Raw genomic sequence first — 18888 nt, 5'->3', positions numbered from 1 at the left:
TCCGCAAAAAGACAAAAAGCTTTTCTTTCTAACCCTTCTGCTATGTTGCTTATAAAGATATTGAACAGAACTGGCCCCACAACTTCACTTATCACTCTTCTCTCTTCAGAATAGGTTCCATTTTTTTACCATTCACCATCTGTCAACCAATTTGTAATTCATTCTCATTTTGTTCATGAGCGTCCTATGTGGGACAATGTTAAAAGCTCTGCTGAAATCCAGATAAATCACATCGAGTGCTCATCTTTGACATAATTCTTTAGTCGCCCAATTAAAAATGTCATATTGTTTGACATGCCCTTCCTCTGGTAAAACCATATTGCTCCGGATCTTGCAACCTATTGGATTGTAGAAATGTAACTATCCTTTTCCTTCAGCAGCATCTACATTAATTTTTTCACCACTGAGGTAAGGTTAAGCAGCCTGTAGTTTCCAGCCTCTTCTCTGCTCTCACTTTTGTGAAGTGGGACCACGACTGCCCTTCTCCAGTCTTGCAGCATCATGCCTGTTTCCAGAGATCTATTGAATAAGCCTTGCAGCAATCCCACCAGTTCCTAGATGAAATAAGTGTATGCTTCCTGGAGCAACTGGTACAAGAGTAAACAAGAGGGGAAACTATTTTAGACCTAATCATCAGTGAAACACAGGATTTGGTGTGAGAGGTAAACAGGGTTGGCACCACTTGGTGATTAGTGATCCCAACACTCTTAAATTTGACTTAAATAACTGGAGGGAGCACACTAAAGAAATCTACTGCGATAGCATTTAACTTTCAGAAAGGCGACTGATAAAAATGAGTTAAATGGTTAAGAAAAAAATGAAAGGAGCAACTGCATAGATTAAGAGTTTAGCACCTTGAGCATCTTCCATAGTATAACAGGGATTTGTTCCGCTTCCCATGCACTTCCTGAAATTCTTTAATACCATTGGATATCAGGGTGTGGAATTAATCATTACTCAAGAATGAAGTATTAAAACATTAGATCTTAGAGCCTGTCAAATCTTGTGACACAGCCAGGGGCATCAAAACTGAATGATGATCTGAAATGTCAAGTTAGAACATCCAGCTGACCAGCCATGCCTGCAAGTGCTGCTGCACATAAAAAGTAGTTGATTAGACTATAGGAATTGAGGCTGTGCAAAAAATAGGTATAATCCCTACCACTTGGATACTGAGTTCTCCTAATGTCCACCAGTCCCAGATGGCCCATCTAAGCCCTGAGTCCCTCTGCCGATCCCCCATTGCACCTATTGTGGGAACAACTGCCCAGATCTGGATCAAGATTCACATTCAAATTCCCTTCTCTCTCCCCCCCCCCCCCCCCCCCCCCCCCCAACACACACAATGTAGAGGAGTGAAGAAAAGGACTCAAAGATAATTGTCTGTAGAATCTCAGCTGGCTCTTCATTTGGACCATATATATTGGCCAGAATAAGCTGTTTCCCATAAATAGAGCATTCTAGTGACCACCTAGATCAGTCAGCATTCCGATTACATCAAGAAGAAAGACCTTATTTATTAATATACATACTCCTTAGCTTTTTTAATTATAGGAGGAAAAAAAAAAACCACCTGACCCAGCCAATCATGCTGCAACTTCTTATGTTCTGCATCTGACAAATGCATTTCTTTCAACAGTGCCACCACAGCCCCCTTAGATCTCATAAAATTCAGAATTCTTTTCCGTTTAGTGGGAGTACCTAAGCCCCTCATCTTGAGAGAAATGAAGAGGGATCATCACGTTAGCCATTGGTGCTCTGCCATAACAGCTTAGTTGCAACTGCAGTACACTGTACTCCCCTCCACTTATGAGCCTTACTCCAAGAAACAGCCCCCAACAATCAATGAATAGGAGAAACATCCCCCCCCCCCAGCAGTTATAACCACAAAACAGTGAGAGGCGGTCACTGCCTCTTTATCACACCCCCTCCCCCCCACCAATCCTAGAAATGAACCCACCCAAATCACATACCCATCCCTTAACCCCTGTCCCCTCCTTCCTCCCCCTTCTTCCTTAAAGTAGCAAGCCTGAGAACAGTCAAACTGCCCTGTCTGTCCAGTGAATGTCCTCTCCACACATCGCTGCTACTGCCACATAAGTCTCAGGTCAGTGGAGGCAGACAAGCCATATGTTCCACTCCTGTTATCTGCTTTTGCATCATCACGCTCCTTCCCACCACTGCAGATGGCACAGCATCTGGACCTCTTGAGCTCCCAAATCCTCCCATCCCTCGCCCCCCCCCCCTCCCGTAAAGATGTGTCCTCGGAGCACCCCTCCCCCACAGGAGAAAAACTGCACTCGTACACACAACCCCCCCCCTGCTAACGTCAAAGCAAGCATCCTCTAATGCTATAGATCAAAAGATATGAACTGCGGAGTTAAGCGTTGCCATTGACCATGTTTCTGAGCTGCTGAAGGAAGGCATCGGGATCCTTCACATTGTTGAAGAAAGAGACCCTGCCATTATGTTGAACCTGTAGGCATGTAGGATGCATCAGAGCATAAGGAATGCCCCTCTGCCTCAGCTGCTGCGTGATATCTGCAAGCCATGATGTTTCTGTTGAAGTTCAATGGAGAAATCCTGAAAAACGTAAACTCTATATAGGAAATAGAATGTTTCTTTCCGTTTTCTGCTGGCTTCTAGCATATGGGCTTTGTCTCTGTCGTGGTGGAGTTTCAAAATCAGAGCTCTAGGGTGGCCATTTTCTGCCGGTTCAGGCACCAGAGCCCTATGTGCTCTGTCAATGTGCAGCAAGCCATTCTTTCGGTCCAGCTTTAAAACTTTGGGAATCCATTTGGACAAGAAGCCCACAGGATCTTTACCATCCACTTTTTCATGTAAGCCGACTATATATAAGTTACTGTGCCTGCTCCTAGTCTCAAAATCATCCTACTTCTCACATCTTTTGCTGAGCATGCTCTAACATGTCCAAATGCTGATGGGTACTTGTTAAGCATTTCAGGTTCTTCCTCCTGTTCAGACATAGTGTCGAGCCTCGCAGTGGCCTTCCTCGCTGTAGAAACCAAGTGTGATACTCTATCTGCCACCAACTCTAACTTGGCATCAAGGCTGGTGTGAATTTTTTACCTAATCTGCTGCATTACTGCCTTAACTGCCTCTACCATCTTGCTCAGCAGCGTGGTGTCAGGCTAGGCCTCATCCTCCAACGTTATATCCTCCACAGCAGCTGACGTCTCAGCCACTGGTGGTCTTCTTGATTGCTTCAGACAGAGCATCTGTTCTCCCCACCTCATTGGACTTCTTGACAGATTTATTGGCCATATACATAAAATTATATATGAAGAACAAAAAAATTGGCTAAGCCCCTACATTCTCCTTCACACCCCAAGTAGAAACCTAAGGTCAGCAAATAAAGGACTACTAAAAACACCTCCAAAGCACTCAAATCAACTCTCCTCTACACAAAACAGAGCGATTTCCCTGGGTAGTCCAAAACTTTGGAACTCCCTCCCAACTAAACTCAGAATACAGGAAAACCTAAAAACATTTTAAAAAGAGTTAAAAACTTGGTTATTCAATAAAGCCTACAAATCTAACCAAAACACCAACTAAACTTCACCGCACTCCAATACAACATTATATTTAAATGAAGCGCATCACATTTATGCTTCTAAAAAAGAAAGAACTCATATATTGATCTTAAGACTGATTTGTGTTTTTCTACCAAGCCTTATTCCATGTTATTTCTTGATCCCCTTGCCATCCCAATCTCCCCATAACCTTTATCTGTAAACCGTTATGATGGCATTACTTTGTCGCTCCGAATGACGGTATATAAAACGCCTTAAATTAAAAAAATAAATGTTGTATGCAAAAAGGGTCAAACTATAAAATAAGCTGTAGAGAGTGGGAGCTGGCCGAGCACACAGCCACCCACTACAAAGGCATCACGTGACCCCCGATGTATACATGTTTTCTAAACTTGGACAGAACTTATTCCACGGGGGTAGTCCCTCAGACAGGTACTTCCATTGCATGCTTACTGATTTTTTTTTTTTAATGTACATTTAACAGTAGGATATCAAAATAATAGATGAACAGTATGCTTAAAATATTGGGAGCTTGAATCTTGTACTTGGTGAGAGAGGGAGGAAGAGAATTCTAGAGGAGACCACAGTGAGGAGGGGGACAGGGTGGGGGGAGGAGACTGAGGAGAAAGAGGAGGGAAGAAAAAGGAGGGCTGCTGGGGCTCTGTGGGTAATAGAAGCTTGGTATTGAAGGTGTGGTGTAACTGCACTCCACTTTCCAGCAATATCAGCTTGATTTTTCCTCCACCGAATCCTGCTTGTGGAAATGTTTTTTTAAATCATTATTCTGTTTGTATGCATTCCCCGTTCTCTGCACTTGTGCATGCTGCGAGGAAACAATACAGAATAAGCAGCCAAATGTCCCAATCTGAATTTCTTTATTGGATGGAGACAAAAATGTGCAAACAAGCCCGACTCTGGCCGAGTTTCGCCCTCTTTCAATAGGGCTGCATCAGGGGCTACAACGTACAATAAATAACAAAAGATGATACATAAATAAATAAAAAATATAAAAATGATAAAACCATAATTAAAAACAGACATATATAATGAACATATACAATGATGACAAAAGTGGTGTATTATAAATGTATGTGGTGTATTATGATGTATGAATAACATAAATTGTAATAAATGCATGTAATAAAATGGAAATGTATTATTGCCTTTACCTCAGATTTATCGTGTTATCCTTTCTGTGTGTCTGGATTTCTATTACAAATAAGAATTAAAACATCAATAATTTGCAAATAAAGATCATGAATATTGTATATAGTACAACTAAATAAAGGATTGACCAATATATAAAACAAAAATGCTCTCCAAAAATGTGCTATGAAAATAAACCAATCCAACAACTATGTGAATAAATAACTAAATGTGACTTAAAAATGTAAATAGACACCGTGTCTCAGATCAAAATTATGTGAAATATATTGTGTGATTGTGAATTCACATACAGAATGTCTGATGACAATGCTTACAATTGTGTGCATCGAACTAATACTATGTCCGGATCATCATTGTTCTCTTGTGCACTTTAATAAATGGGAAATCTGTCAAAAATGATCCAAACAGCTAAATGAATAGAAATACCAAGCAGAAATTGCCCCCAAAAAATTAACCAAATTAAAAAACTTATGAGTCGGGAGCCGAACGAGGGTGAGCGGAGGACCCACAGAGTCCTGCAGGCGGCGGCAATTGAAAGAACTGAGCGCAGCTGTGAGGGCTGCGTGTGCCGGGTGTCATCAGCCTGTGCCGGGGCTTTAAAACCCCGAGAGAGCCAGAGTGTGTTGGAGCCGAACGAGGGTGAGCGGAGGACCCACCGAGTCCTGCAGGCGGCAATTGAAAGAACTGAGCGCAGCTGTGAGGGCTGCGTGTGCCGGGTGTCATCAGCCTGTGTCGGACTATAAAATCTCGCGAGAAGCGGCGCTTAGTCGCCGCCGGCGCGTCGCCTAAGCCGCGCGCGCCAAAGGGGCGCGCGTGGCTTAGACCGGCTTTGACCGTCTTTGGCCGCTTGGCTGCTGGTAGGATTTAGATTAGAAGTGAATTGGATTTATGGGGTGAAAAAGGAAGGCTAAGGCCTATACATCATCACCGGTTACCCCTACAATCGGGCCGATGGACACTCTTCTAAATAGACTCAATCGACCAGTAGAGGACGTTGATAGAGACTCTTTTGAAGTCTCCTTAAGTCCCGGTCAGCGACCCACACCCTCCCAACCCCCAGGAGCAGCAACCGTGGAAGGATCCATAGGAAATGAGACTGCAAACGTAAGTAGAGCTGAAATCTCTCCCGAAGTGGAGGGAACGGAAGCTCTACACTATTTGTCTTCTTTGCATCAGGAAGGTGAAGGTGGAAATCCATCTCCACTTCAAGTTAGCATTCAAGTTGCAGACTTGGATGCATCCAAAGTTACGTTAGGGGATCTTTGGAGGATGTTGCTGAGACTTGATAAAAATGTTACGCAGATGAACTTCTCTCTTTCAACGATGGTTAATAATAATAAGGTATCAATTGTTGAACAAGGGAAAAAATTATTGGATATAGATGAGAGAGTAAAAAACTTGTCAATGTTCAAAGTATACAGAGTGTGGAATCAGTACGAGTTTCTGATAATCTAGTACTGCATAATGATATTGAAAATCTGGAAAATTTAATGCGGATTAAAAACTTAAGGTTTGCTAACTTCCCAGTTACAAGGCTACTATCTCCGTATGAGATGTTTGTTAAATATCTTAAAGAAAATCTATCTTATAAAAATGAGGAAATTCCTCTTATATCTAAGATTTATTATTTCCCATACAAGGCTGATAGGCCTGGGGGATTGGATGATTTACAGTCCCCAGGAATATCAACTTTCTTGGAAGATTCCTTAGATATGGTAAATAAAAGGACAACTTTGTTTGTTTCTTTTGTTCAGGAAAGAGATAAGGAGTTAATATTTGAAAGATCCTTAAAAAATCGAGACATATTATTTTGTGGTCAAAAAGTTTTTACTTTTCCTGATGTTTCCAAGGCTACGCAAAGCCGTAGGAAACAGTTTTTAATGTTGAAGAAAAAAACATTAGAGTTAGGGGCAACTTTTTATTTAAAGTTCCCCTGCCGATGTTTTGTAAATTATCAAGGAAATAAGTTTATTTTCTTGTTGCCTGAACATATGGAACAATTTTTAAAGGCTAAAGAGTCTGAAAAAATGAATCAAGCTTCAGCAACTACAGTGGGTTAAATAGATAAGAAATTGTGTCCTCTTATCTCCATAGCTGTATTTTCCTTAAATGTTTTATTGAAATATGGCTCCCTATTATATGTTAAATAGTGCAATAGTTGTATAATTATTATGGTGAAATTATTTGTTGATGTTTATGTATTGCACATTTATTTACTTTGATTATGAAGGAAAATTATTAATCATGTAAGAGTGATTGAAAATTCAATAAAGATTAAATTATAAAAAAACTTATGAGTCAAACAATAATATAATCTATTCTAGTCAACTAAAATGCCAAAAGAAGAGAGGAAATATAGTAAGCACGCTGAATTACAATGTTTATACCAGTAAGTAAAAAATAATTATGTTAATGTATAAGAAATGATCATGTCAATATATAAAAAAAAATTGTTTAATTAGCCAAGTTACAACCAATGGGAGACTATTACTGAAATATCAATACCAATGTCCAGAGAACATCTATATCAATGACAGCGTACTCATCAAGTTTATGGTATTATGTATGTTAAGTTTTGTGCTTTTTGTTTTTTTAATTCCTTTTGAACAGAAACGCCATTCCAGTAAGAGCTGTGATGACGATGCAGCTAACAGGGAGACATCTGCCACAGAGGGCCTCACAAGAGACGTCCCCATGGCTATTGACGAGGAGGAGCTGACACTGAAATATGGAGCAAAACACGTCATCATGCTGTTTGTGCCCGTCACACTGTGTATGATTGTTGTCGTCGCCACAATCAAGTCTGTCAGCTTTTACACAGAAAAAAATGGGGGACAGCTGTAAGTACTGTAAATGCTTTGGCTCTGTTGTGTAGAAAGAGCAATTTAGGGGTAAATTAAAAATGGGCGCTTTTGGCACAAAATACTCAAATATGTTTACTGGCTGGGTTTCCACTTGCAATCAAAGCAAAACTATGGCCGGTAATTTTTGCTTTGATTATTGTATAAAGAAAAATTAAACTCTGTTCACTGCATTTAATTTTTGCAGCAGAAAACCTACACACATGAGGGCAGATTTTAAATCCCGGCCTTTTATGCGCACCAGGCGAATCTTCCAAGAGGCCCGGCCATGTGCGTGAAGGCCAGTACGCGCTCAAGTGCCGGGCCTTTTGGAAGGGGCGGGCCGGGGGGCATGTTTTGGGTGGGGGCGAGCTGGGACAGCCCCATTGTTTGCTGTCCTGGAGCCTTGCCACAAAGGTAAAAAAAAATTTTAAATTTAGGGATTGGGGAGGAGAGGAGAAGGTAGGGAAGGTGGGGAAAGCAGCGAAGCGTCGCCACGCAAAAGTCGCAAAAATGTACACCCCCCCTTGCTCACATCGCCCCCTATTTTATAATCTCGCACTGGCGCGCGCATGTTTATAAAATTGCGCGTCCATGTGTGCACGCGTATTTTTTAAAAAAAATCTACCCCTTGGTGTCCTATTCTCCGCTTTCCGCCCCACCCTGTGGGAACTCCTCCGCAGCATGCAGATAAAAATTCCCGCATTGAGCAACGCAAATACATTTACCTGCATGCAGAGTGGGCAGTCAATCAAAGGCATTTCTGTGGATAGAAAATTGCTCTCATGAGCTCTAATAAAAGCAGCCTGGACTGGCCCAAGTAAAGTGAGTTACAGTAATCCAAACTGGTTAAGATGAATGCTTGTAGAACTGAGCGGGAATCGGAGGGATAAAGAAGAGGTTTTAATTTCTTTAATTGTAGTTTGTAAAAATAATTTTTAGTTACAGAGAAGATATTGATGGTCAAAGAGAAGTTGGAGTCTATGCGAATACCTAAATTACGTGCCTGTCTGGTTATCGGAAACAAGATGCTATCAAATATGAAATCTGTTGATGGAGCATGGGAGCTATTAGGGATGGTTGATAGATATAAAATTTTGGTTTTTGCAGCGTTGAGAGTCGGCTGGTTATGCGACATCTACATTTTGATTTGGAGCCATAAGGGTTCAGGGTCAAATCACAAGTCTCTTAGTAGGGCTGTCGTAGCATGCACAGCACGTGTGATGCTGTCGTGCTGGCTGAAATGTTCTCCTTCAGTTTGCCTTCTGACATCAGTTGTTACGGAGAAGAAAAACAATCAAGCGGGGCTGAGCAGAAGGTGTTATTGTCTTGTATACAGCAGCTTATCCTTTGTTGCCCAAATATTGTTTCCAGCTGCAATACATTTTTTGAGCAACCCAAAGTCTCTGGAATAGACCCTTTCAAAACAGTTGCTATTTGACAAGAGACAGCCTGAGATTCACCCCTGAAGCCCAAAAACATTATGAAGACTTTTACATATTGATTCTTTTGCAGAATTTACACTCCATTTTCCGAAGATACATCTTCTGTTGGGCAGCGTCTCTTGAATTCGGTCCTTAATACAATAATAATGATCAGTGTCATTGTTGTGATGACAATATTCCTAGTTGTACTATACAAATACCGTTGTTATAAGGTAAGATGTTTAAGATTCTATCTAAATTCACTGCAGTATTTTGTCTTGATTTACATTGACAATGTTTAGTTGGGTTTTTTTAGCTTTTGGGGTTTGTTTTTTTTTTCTTTATCCTTTTGGTTGCTGGATGGCATGTTTCTCATTAGAATCACATTTGATTTTCTTATGTTCTGTAATAGTTGCTCTCCATATTTATATGGCATTTACCTTGATCTAAAACTTTGCTCACTCTGGAGTACTGTCACATTTTACTTTACATATTTTAAACATGCCATTGTCAGACAGTTTGGCCACTCCAGTTTTTACTTTTTGTACCGGTTTCCTCCAATCCACTTCTGTTCAGGTTCTGGCATTCACACCGATGTATTGCAACTGTGGCCAGACGTCTCCAGGCCAAAGCTAGGGTGGATGTCTGTGTATGTGTGTGTATGTTGTGTGTTCCCCTAAATGGCAGTCTCTTTTCCTCTGTGCCCTGGGAGTTTTCCTGGAAACATGAGTTTAGGTAATAAGCCTTGAAACTGTGGGCGGGATGCAGTGTTCTAGCCGGGCTCAGGAATCTCGTCGTTCTGCCCACGCTGGCTTTGGCTGAGACACTTTCCTCCATATTCTCTGGTTATCCAGCTGCAGCTGTAACTGGATAACAGTAGTGTCCTTTCCCATCTGTTTGCCTTTTGTAAGATGTTCTGTCAGCCACAGGTGGATGCATATAACTTGTGAAATTTTCAGTTAGCATTTCAAACCTCTTGAGTTGAAGGCACTTAAGAAAAGGCCTTTTGATTTCTTATTACTGAAAAAGGGCTCCAGTAAGACAGCTGGGACAGCAAATTCTGCCCATTCTGTTTTTACTTGGTTTGCTTTTTAATTTTTTTTCCAAACTCTATTGTCCACCGGCTTCCTACTGCTTAGTGTTGGGCTCCAGCTCCCATCTTGGGCGCCATGAGTCTTAATTTGAAGATATCTGATATTTTCCCTCATTACGCCCTGTCTCCTTACCTCACCTTTTGGTCCGGCTGTTGCATTGATGGTCTTCAGTTGAGAGGCGAGTGGTGGCTTTCTTTTGGAGCCAGGTATAAATGTTATTTACTGGCCAGTAAGGTGGTGGTACAGAGTGACAGGCGGGCCTCCAGAATTGAACCTGGGTTTCCTGCACGGTGCCGACACCCAGAAATCACAATGACTTTGTTTACTTTCAAATATATTTTGCTATGTTGTAAACCACTTAAAGTTAATTTTCTAACTGTTCCCATTGGTGTAAAGTACACGGGTACCTCTTACCTGTGAATTTTGCCCCAATTTTCAGAGTGAATGTATGTATGTGCTTCCACTTTTAAAATTATCCCAGGAAATCTACATTTACACTCACTAATTTGTGTGTATTTATTCCTGAGGGAAAAAAATACATACATACTTTTGAAAATGTAAATTTAAGCATGTAAGTACAAGCCCCGCCCCCAGGAATACACCTTCTCGGTGCGGGTAAGTTATACATGCAGTGGCATTACAGGCATAAGGTTACCTGTATCTAGGGAGAGAGATTTTTTTTTTCCGTAAAGCCTTTTTCTAGAGGTAAAACATTGATTTTCCTGCAGAAATTGCTTTGAGAATTATGTTGAAAAATTATTAAAATATTTGAACTTATTACAGAATGTGCAGCATATGCTTTTTGGAATTTAAATTTTTTAGGTTTTTGTTTTAAATTGATAAATTTATCAGTAATGTATTGGATCAAGTTGAGCTCAAAATTGGGGAAAGTGCACAATGGCTGCAAGCATGAACTGTACATGTTTCAATCAGTGGTATATCGAGGGGGGGGGGGGGGGGGGGGGAGAGGCGTCCAAAGCCTCCAGGTGGCACTCAGTGGCCTTTATGTGCAAGCGAAGAGAGAAACCCATGGCCGCCAGGGGGGGTTTCTGCCTGGTAGACCAAGTGGAGGACACCTCATGGCTGCTGAAGGATCATGTTCCAGCTGGAGAAGAGGGAACCGGAGAAGATTCAGCAGCTAGAGTAGTGGCACCCTGGGGGTGTGTGTGCACGTTTGAGAGAGAATGTGTATGTATGCACCTGAGAGATAGGAAGCCTGTTTGTGTGTGTGCTTGAGAAAAAGGGAGCCTGTGTGTGTGCTTGAGAAAAAGGGAGCCTGTGTGTGTGCTTGAGAAAAAGGGAGCCTGTGTGTGTGCTTGAGAAAAAGGGAGCCTGTGTGTGTGTGTGAGTGCTTGAGAAAAAGGGAGCCTGTGTGTGTGTGTGAGTGCTTGTGAAAAAGGGAGCCTGTGTGTGTGCTTGTGAAAAAGGGAGCCTGTGTGTGTGCTTGAGAAAAAGGGAGCCTGTGTGTGTGCTTGAGAAAAAGGGAGCCTGTGTGTGTGCTTGAGAAAAAAGGAGCCTGTGTGTGTGCTTGAGAAAAAAGGAGCCTGTGTGTGTGCTTGAGAAAAAAGGAGCCTGTGTGTGTGCTTGAGAAAAAAGGAGCCTGTGTGTGTGCTTGAGAAAAAGGGAGCCTGTCTGTGTGGGTGTGTGTGCATGCCTGAGGAGAGGGAGCTCACAACAGTCGATTCATTTCTTTTCTGGTGTTTGTATTAGTGTGACTTTTCTGTGATCAAAGACATTTCTACAAGGAGGATGATGGGAGGGGGAACATAGGGAATGCAACACAAATTCATTGGCTCCATGGGCACTGGAGTCCCTCAGTACATCTCTGGTTTCAGTGGGGTCTGGGGCCTCTTCAGCTGGTATCTGCTTTGCTCCCAGCCTAACTTTAAGTAGCCATATATAGACAGCCTCCTAGCCCTGCCTTCAGCAGCATGTAGTGCTACTCTCTTGACCCCAGTGTCATCAGTCTATGCAAATGTCTGCCTGAGATATGTTCATACAGAAGAATTATCAAGAAGAAGGCTGTAGGTGTCTTTCCTTTATTCTGTGCTTAAAAAAGAGGAAGCGGAGGGTTGGACTAGTCTCAGGCATGCTACACTGCAGCAGGAGTACATTTGATCCGGGAGAGGGAGAAAGAAGGGTTCCTGGGATAGAATGGCACCAAGAGATCATCTCATGGGGCTGTCTGGACAGGCTGTCTTGAGACAGAGGGCCTAAACCGGAGTGAAGGCAACTCTGCTATACCTCGGTATATAAAAAATGCTAAATAAATAAATAAATAAATAAAGAGAAAAAGGATGTTGGGGGGTGGTTTTTTTTAATTGCATTTTTATTTTCATATTCAAACATGACAGACGAATAGCCAGAGCTCAATAGGGGGTGGATTTAAAGGGAAACTGTGAGGAAATCTGGTCGCTGGATGGCTTGTGTGTCTGTCCCTGGTAACATGGAAACCTAGAATTAATTTTGCAGAGCAGGAACATTGAGCTTTCTTTCTTGTATTGTGTAGTTTATCCACGGTTGGCTGATCCTATCATCCCTGATGCTGCTCTTCCTTTTCACGTACATGTATCTTAGGTGAGTACAAACTAAAGTGTGTACTTCAAACAAGTATCCTCTGGACAGATAATTCCAGGACCTCTTTAGCGGTGGAAAGCTTTTTTGTTTTATTTTTAAAACATTTTTATCTGTTTAGTTTAGTCTAACAGTAAAAGCAGCAGTACCAGCTACCATAGAACTTGTCAAATCACTTGTTTCATAGGCACTGTTCCTCAGTTTGGTCATACTCTTTGTCAGAAATAATTTAGCTTTTTCTTTAGTTTCATATTTTGGAAATGTATACAGGTTTAGAGATTCACATCCCCTCCCCCAACTTATTTAGAAAAAATCAAGACTTATAAAACACCCATGGCCTGTATAAAAAGCAGCCAGGGAGCACGCCGTCCCAAATGTGTGGAGATGGAGGTGTATGCGCTGAATGTACACGTGGTTAGTAGCAACTTTAGATACCTTTTTGTGGTTTAATGTTTTATAAAGCTGGGTACTAATTATACTATTTCAGTGGATGAAAAAAATGCCATGAGTAAAAGGTGCTTTGTTTGCCATCAAAGGTCTGTGATGGAGGATAGAAACAGTAGGAGCTTAGATGATCTCCATTCCAAAAAATATTATTGGTAGGGGGTCTTCATGTACAGTTACAATAGAGTTCTTCTAAAGGATAAAAAACTGACCGCCTGTAATTCACATAATTATGGGACACTATCGGAGAAGACCATTCTTGATAGAACATTGCAAAAGGGAGCCCAGTGATGGATGTTAGAGTTTGGAATTCTCAATCTCCTAACCTTTAATGCTTATTTTTTCCCCCTTCAAAAGAAAAAAAAAAAAAAAAAGCTCCTGTATTCACTTTTTCTCCATGCACATTATCTCCCCAACAATTCAACATACAGCAACCAAGTTTTAGGAGAGAGATATCTATATAAGCTGGAAACTAAAATGTTTTTCACTTAAACTTTTGAATCTAGCACAAAAGTTTTGTAAAATGGCACTCGTACAAATTGCTCTGCAATTCTTTTCTGGTTCTTGTGGCTTTCTCAGCTATTTTCAGTCACTGTTATGTTCTGTTTCTTGCACTATGAGATTCCTAGTGATCTCTAGTGTCCATGGTATAAAAAACTTACAGAAGTACTCCACAGAAAAATGATGTACCAGGCTGGCCCTGTAGCTTAAGAACATAAGAAATTGCCATGCTGGGTCAGACCAAGGGTCCATCAAGCCCAGCATCCTGTTTCCAACAGAGGCCAAAACAGGCCACAAGAACCTGGCAATTAGAAGAAGATCCCATGCTACTGATGCAATTAATAGCAGTGGCTATTCCCTAAGTAAACTTGATTAGTAGCAGTTAATGGACTTCTCCTCCAAGAACTTATCCAAACCTTTTTTGAACCCAGCTATATTAATTGCACTAACCACATCCTCTGGCAACAAATTCCAGAGCTTAATTGTGCGCTGAGTGAAAAAGAATTTTCTCCGATTAGTCTTAAATGTGCTACTTGCTAACTTCCTGGAATACCCCCTAGTCCTTTTATTATTTGAAAATGTAAATAACCGATTCACATCTACTCGTTCAAGACCTCTCATGATCTTAAAGACTTCTATCATATCCCCCCTCAGCCGTCTCTTCTCCAAGCTGAACAGCCCTAACCTCTTCAGTCTTTCCTCATTGGGGAACTCTTCCATCTTTATCATTTTGGTTGCCCTTCTCTGTACCTTCTCTATGGTTGTAGTGCTAAGTACTACCCTGCTGGAGAGCAGAGAACTGTTCTGGGGGCTGATGTGTTGAGACTACTGCAGAGGCAGCATCTACGGACCCTGGGAGTTCATGTACAGCACCACTTGCCTGAACTCGGTGTACACATATACTAAGTTCCAAAGGAGGTCACAGTCTATCCCAGCAAAGACTATCGTTGTGATGGCTAGACTGGATAGAGGATGAAATAGAGAGAAAATGAAACATGTGAGCTATGTAAAAGAGGCTTTGTGGTGCCTCAGTCCAGATGGAAGCCCAGAAAAGAACAGTAAGTAGTTAATGCACCAAAAAAAAATACTTATATTTCAAATAATAAACATTTTACTAGGCAGTTTACAGCAAAACACAAACAGCAAGTTTGACAGACATAGGCATTAAAACAACATATTAAAACTGTAAAAAGTGATAAAACCAAAACAGTAATTTCCTAGCATGTAGACAGATGGACTCAGGACCAGTGGATTTATGCTCCCCTGCCAGCAGATGGAGATGGAGCAAGCTGACATCACAGTATATAGAGCCCTGCAGTGACCCCAGCCTGCCAGTGTTCTCCATCTCGAGCAGATGGTGGATGTGCATTTCCCTATGGGAATTGCTTTGAGCTTTTTGAAAGGAGAAATTTGAAATTCTAAATTCAGGAAAAGAAAGCCCCGCTCTCCTGCAGTGATACCTGTAGGTCCCTCCCCCAGTTGAGAATTCCTGAGGCGATTTCCGTGGTCCCTCAGAGGTGTGCTTTGGTGCAGTGGCTGGGTTCCCTGCTATGGACTTAGCTGCTAGTTCAGCTGAAAGTCAACGGGTGCAGGAGGCTAAGCATGGCGGTGACGGCAGATGCTCTTTCCCTCCACAGTCTGAAACAGGTCTCTCTACTCGGCCAGTAAGCGCTGAGCTCAGGCAAGGTTTAAAAAAAAAAAAAAAAAAAAAAGAGACAAGGGTTTCAGGACTTCCTCTAGTCTCCGTTCGTGTTGTGCCTTGCCGATGTTGGTTCCCGCTCCTGTTGGCGTTGGAGAACTGGGCAGCCTGGCGAGATGAGCGGCCCCCAGTGGGCAGGCCCCGCACAGGCTTTTTTCTTGCATGCTGCTGGAAGCAGGCGTAACTTTACGCACGCCGGGCAATACTGCAGGGTTATATATATATACACTGTGACATCAGTTTGCTCCATCTCCATCTGCTGGCAGGGGAGCATAAACCCACTGGACCTGAATCCATTTGCCTACACTAAGGAAATTATCAGGTAAGTCATTTCTCCATTAACTATAAAATAAAAAAAAATTGTCTCTGGCATCAGGTCACCAAAAACTTCCACAAATATTTTTAACTTCTTTTGAAACATTTTTATGTCGGGAATAAATCTTAATGAACAGGACGATGAATTCCAAATTCTGGGGCCAATAACAGAGAAGGCACATGATCAGGCCAATTTTCTTTTTCAGCAATGGTACAAGTAATAAAACATCATCCTGAGAAAGTCAAGAACAAGTTGGTTGGTAACAAACTGTCAGTTCTAACAGATAAGGGCAGTTGCCCGTAACAATCTTGAAGATTAGGACTGCAATTTTAAACTTAATGTGTTCAATAAGCAACCAATTTAGTTGGGCCAGTGTAGGAGATAAATGTTCATGATGTTGCACAGAAAGATCAGCCATGCAGCAGCGTTCTGCAAAAGCTGAGGAGATTTTAGATAACATTTGGGCAAGCCAATAAGCAGAGAATTCCCATAATCCAGTACAGAGAGTAAATAAGTTTGAACCACAGTTCTAAAATCTTCTCTTGAATGTTAATATAATTTTCTCAACAGATGCAATTTATAGAATCCGGTTTGCAGTAATTTACTAGATGGAAACCTAAATTCTGTATTGATTCAACAAATGGAACATAGACAGTCTATTAACAATCCTGTACATGTATCCAGAGCGGGGTGGTGATGAATAGGAAATCCACATAGACTCAGGTTTTTGGAAGTTCAAAAATAAACAGAAGATATCCAGCACTTTACTTGCTGCAGACACTCATAGATTAAATGATGTCAAGTAATTGAAACATCTTTTTGAGCTGGAAAAGAAACGGCTGAATGTTTTTCACATAAATTTTTAAAGAATGGGACATGTTTTTCTAAAATTTCTGTCAAGACTGATGTAAATATTAAACAATGTTGCGGCTAGCACAGATCTTTCAGGCACCCTCACAAGTGGAGTCAAATCATGAGGAATTCCGCAGTAACTGGGTTTTTTTTGTTTTGTTTGTTTCTACAGTGTTGGGTAGATAATCAGACGAGTACTTATGTACAAAAGTAGCAGACCTAGTAAATTGCTTTAGTTAATATAGTGAGAGATGTAAAGCAAGTTCAATCAAGACTCCAGATTTTACTCAGAATGTTAAATGTCCCCTTCCATGAGGAGTGTATTCTTATCCCCTCTCACTTTGAACCTGTCGACCCTTATCGGAACTCCGTGCAGGGGCATTGATGGACAAATCATGTGAATACAGCGTAAGCTGTAGTGCAGGTCTGGAGATTTTTAAACATTGGGGGGGGCATAACATACAAAAAGATTTACAGTAAGTTGAGTGGGTGGAGAAGGTGTGCATCTTTTTTTTTTTTCCTAGTGTAAACATAAAATACATTAAGGAAAAAAACAGATTTAAGCACAAGATCAAAAGGGGGAAGCAACAGAGGCAAGAAATAAGCCGTGTGAACAGTGCTTCTGCTTTAAATGGCTATGTGGGGCTACACACACATGCATGGTGTATGAACATCAGGCATGGCCTGTTGGTATACTGATATCAGAATTATTTTCTAGCCGTGTAGTTTGCTCATGAGTGTCCATCTTGTTCCCTCTCTTTCGTGCAGTGAAGTGTTCAAGACATACAACGTGGCAATGGACTACCCCACCTTGTTCTTTGTGATTTGGAATTTCGGAGCTGTTGGGATGATCTGCATCCATTGGAAAGGGCCCCTACAGCTACAGCAAGCCTATCTCATCATGATCAGTGCCTTAATGGCCTTGGTCTTCATCAAGTACCTGCCAGAGTGGTCAGCCTGGGTCATTCTAGGTGCCATCTCCATTTATGGTACAGTATCTGAGGCGCGGAATCCAATATTAGCATTTACCTTCTTTAAAACCAGACTATGTGGTTGTACCTGCCACAGCAAGCATCCAGTGCATGGATTATAGGTAACACAAGTTTCTATAACATTCTTGTTACTGTGCAGAACTTATTCTGATAAAGTACTTTTACTGTTCTTAAACATGGGTTTTGTTTTTGTCAACTGATGTGATTACGTATATTGGAACATTCTAAGCACATTTGGAACATTAATCTCTTCAGTCTGGGCTCTGAAACTCACTCATTCTTATTGGCTAGAAAAATACAGGTGAAGAATACTGAATTTATCCTTTCTCTTGCATGAAAAGAGACCTAAAAAAAAAGTCAGAGAAATTCACTGTGTGTTTCAGGTTTGTATATTTCATCCTTCATCTAAATTGGATCTTGATGTGTTTTACAGTTGCAGCATTGTAAACCATTATTGTAGTCATCTCTGGAACTGATATCTATCACATACTATAGACAGCCCACTGCATGAGAAATTCTTTAAAAGATGGTAGAGGCAAGAGGAGGAAGAGAATGACAAAAAAAGAAAAAAAAATACAAGAACAATCAAGTATAGGTTTCACATGGGTCAGAGATCTCTCCTCCAACGACAGAGCATGTACAGAGCCCAGGTTTAAAGCAGTTAGCCCTTTGGTGCTGGTAGCCTCCATCTTTGTCCAGTAGCATCAAATGCATTGGTGCTTAGTGTCTTAAACTCTGAACAGCAATCATGTACTGTAAAACTCTATTTTTGTAGTGGCAGACAAGATGTCTGCCATAACAGAAACCTCCAACTGGTAAGTTGACATGGTAAATTGCTACAGGAGGAGTAAAGGCAGGGGTCCCATATCCAGCCTTTCAGCATTTTCGTGGAATTTAATTAATTCTGTAATGTGAAGTAGCTTTAAGGATGCTAAGATAGTAAGCGAAAGACAATCAGAATGTTTTTCAGCTCTTAAGCTTCCCTCACACTCAGCATGCTGCATATTTACATTCTGCAATAAAGAGAAGCTACTACTCAGACAATGCTGGAATGAATCCTTGCTAGAGACCATGAAAAGGGAGAAAATCTGTACTGCTTCAGACCCATAATTGAGTGAGAGAGAGAAAACTGAAATAGGATTTGTAAGTGGCTAGTGCCTGTTAGATATTCCCCTTTGCTTATTTTTGTTCACAGATCTGCTGGCTGTACTGTGCCCAAAAGGTCCTTTGCGGATGTTGGTAGAAACTGCTCAGGAGAGAAATGAGTCTATATTTCCTGCCTTAATTTACTCCTGTAAGTATGCTCCCTACACATGCTCAGTCTTGCACCTTTTTTGTTTGTAGTGGAGTCAGGGTAACTTGTCCCAGGCTCTTGTGATCACTAATTGTGAGACAGAAGGAGTTACAAGTCATAAGTACAACTTGTGATGG

General features: G+C 41.3%; 1 protein-coding gene across 3 annotated transcripts in view; it reads left to right on the top strand.

The window, feature by feature from the left end:
* The window catches only part of PSEN2 (presenilin 2), a 126989-nt gene that overhangs the window by 58244 nt on the left and 49857 nt on the right, over positions 1–18888 (top strand). For all 3 annotated transcript variants that reach the window (XM_029593940.1, XM_029593939.1, XM_029593938.1), the window contains 5 exons: positions 7332–7561; positions 9077–9218; positions 12589–12656; positions 17234–17454; positions 18653–18751. In XM_029593940.1, coding sequence (XP_029449800.1) covers positions 7416–7561; positions 9077–9218; positions 12589–12656; positions 17234–17454; positions 18653–18751 — 676 coding nt within the window. In that variant the 5' untranslated portion in view covers positions 7332–7415. The remainder of the gene's footprint in view (positions 1–7331; positions 7562–9076; positions 9219–12588; positions 12657–17233; positions 17455–18652; positions 18752–18888) is intronic.

Source organism: Rhinatrema bivittatum, chromosome 3 (genome assembly GCF_901001135.1).
Source record: "Rhinatrema bivittatum chromosome 3, aRhiBiv1.1, whole genome shotgun sequence".
In the NCBI taxonomy this organism is placed as follows: domain Eukaryota; kingdom Metazoa; phylum Chordata; class Amphibia; order Gymnophiona; family Rhinatrematidae; genus Rhinatrema; species Rhinatrema bivittatum.
The sequence above is the reverse complement of the archived record's forward strand: the minus strand, read 5'-3'. Positions and strand labels throughout refer to the sequence as shown.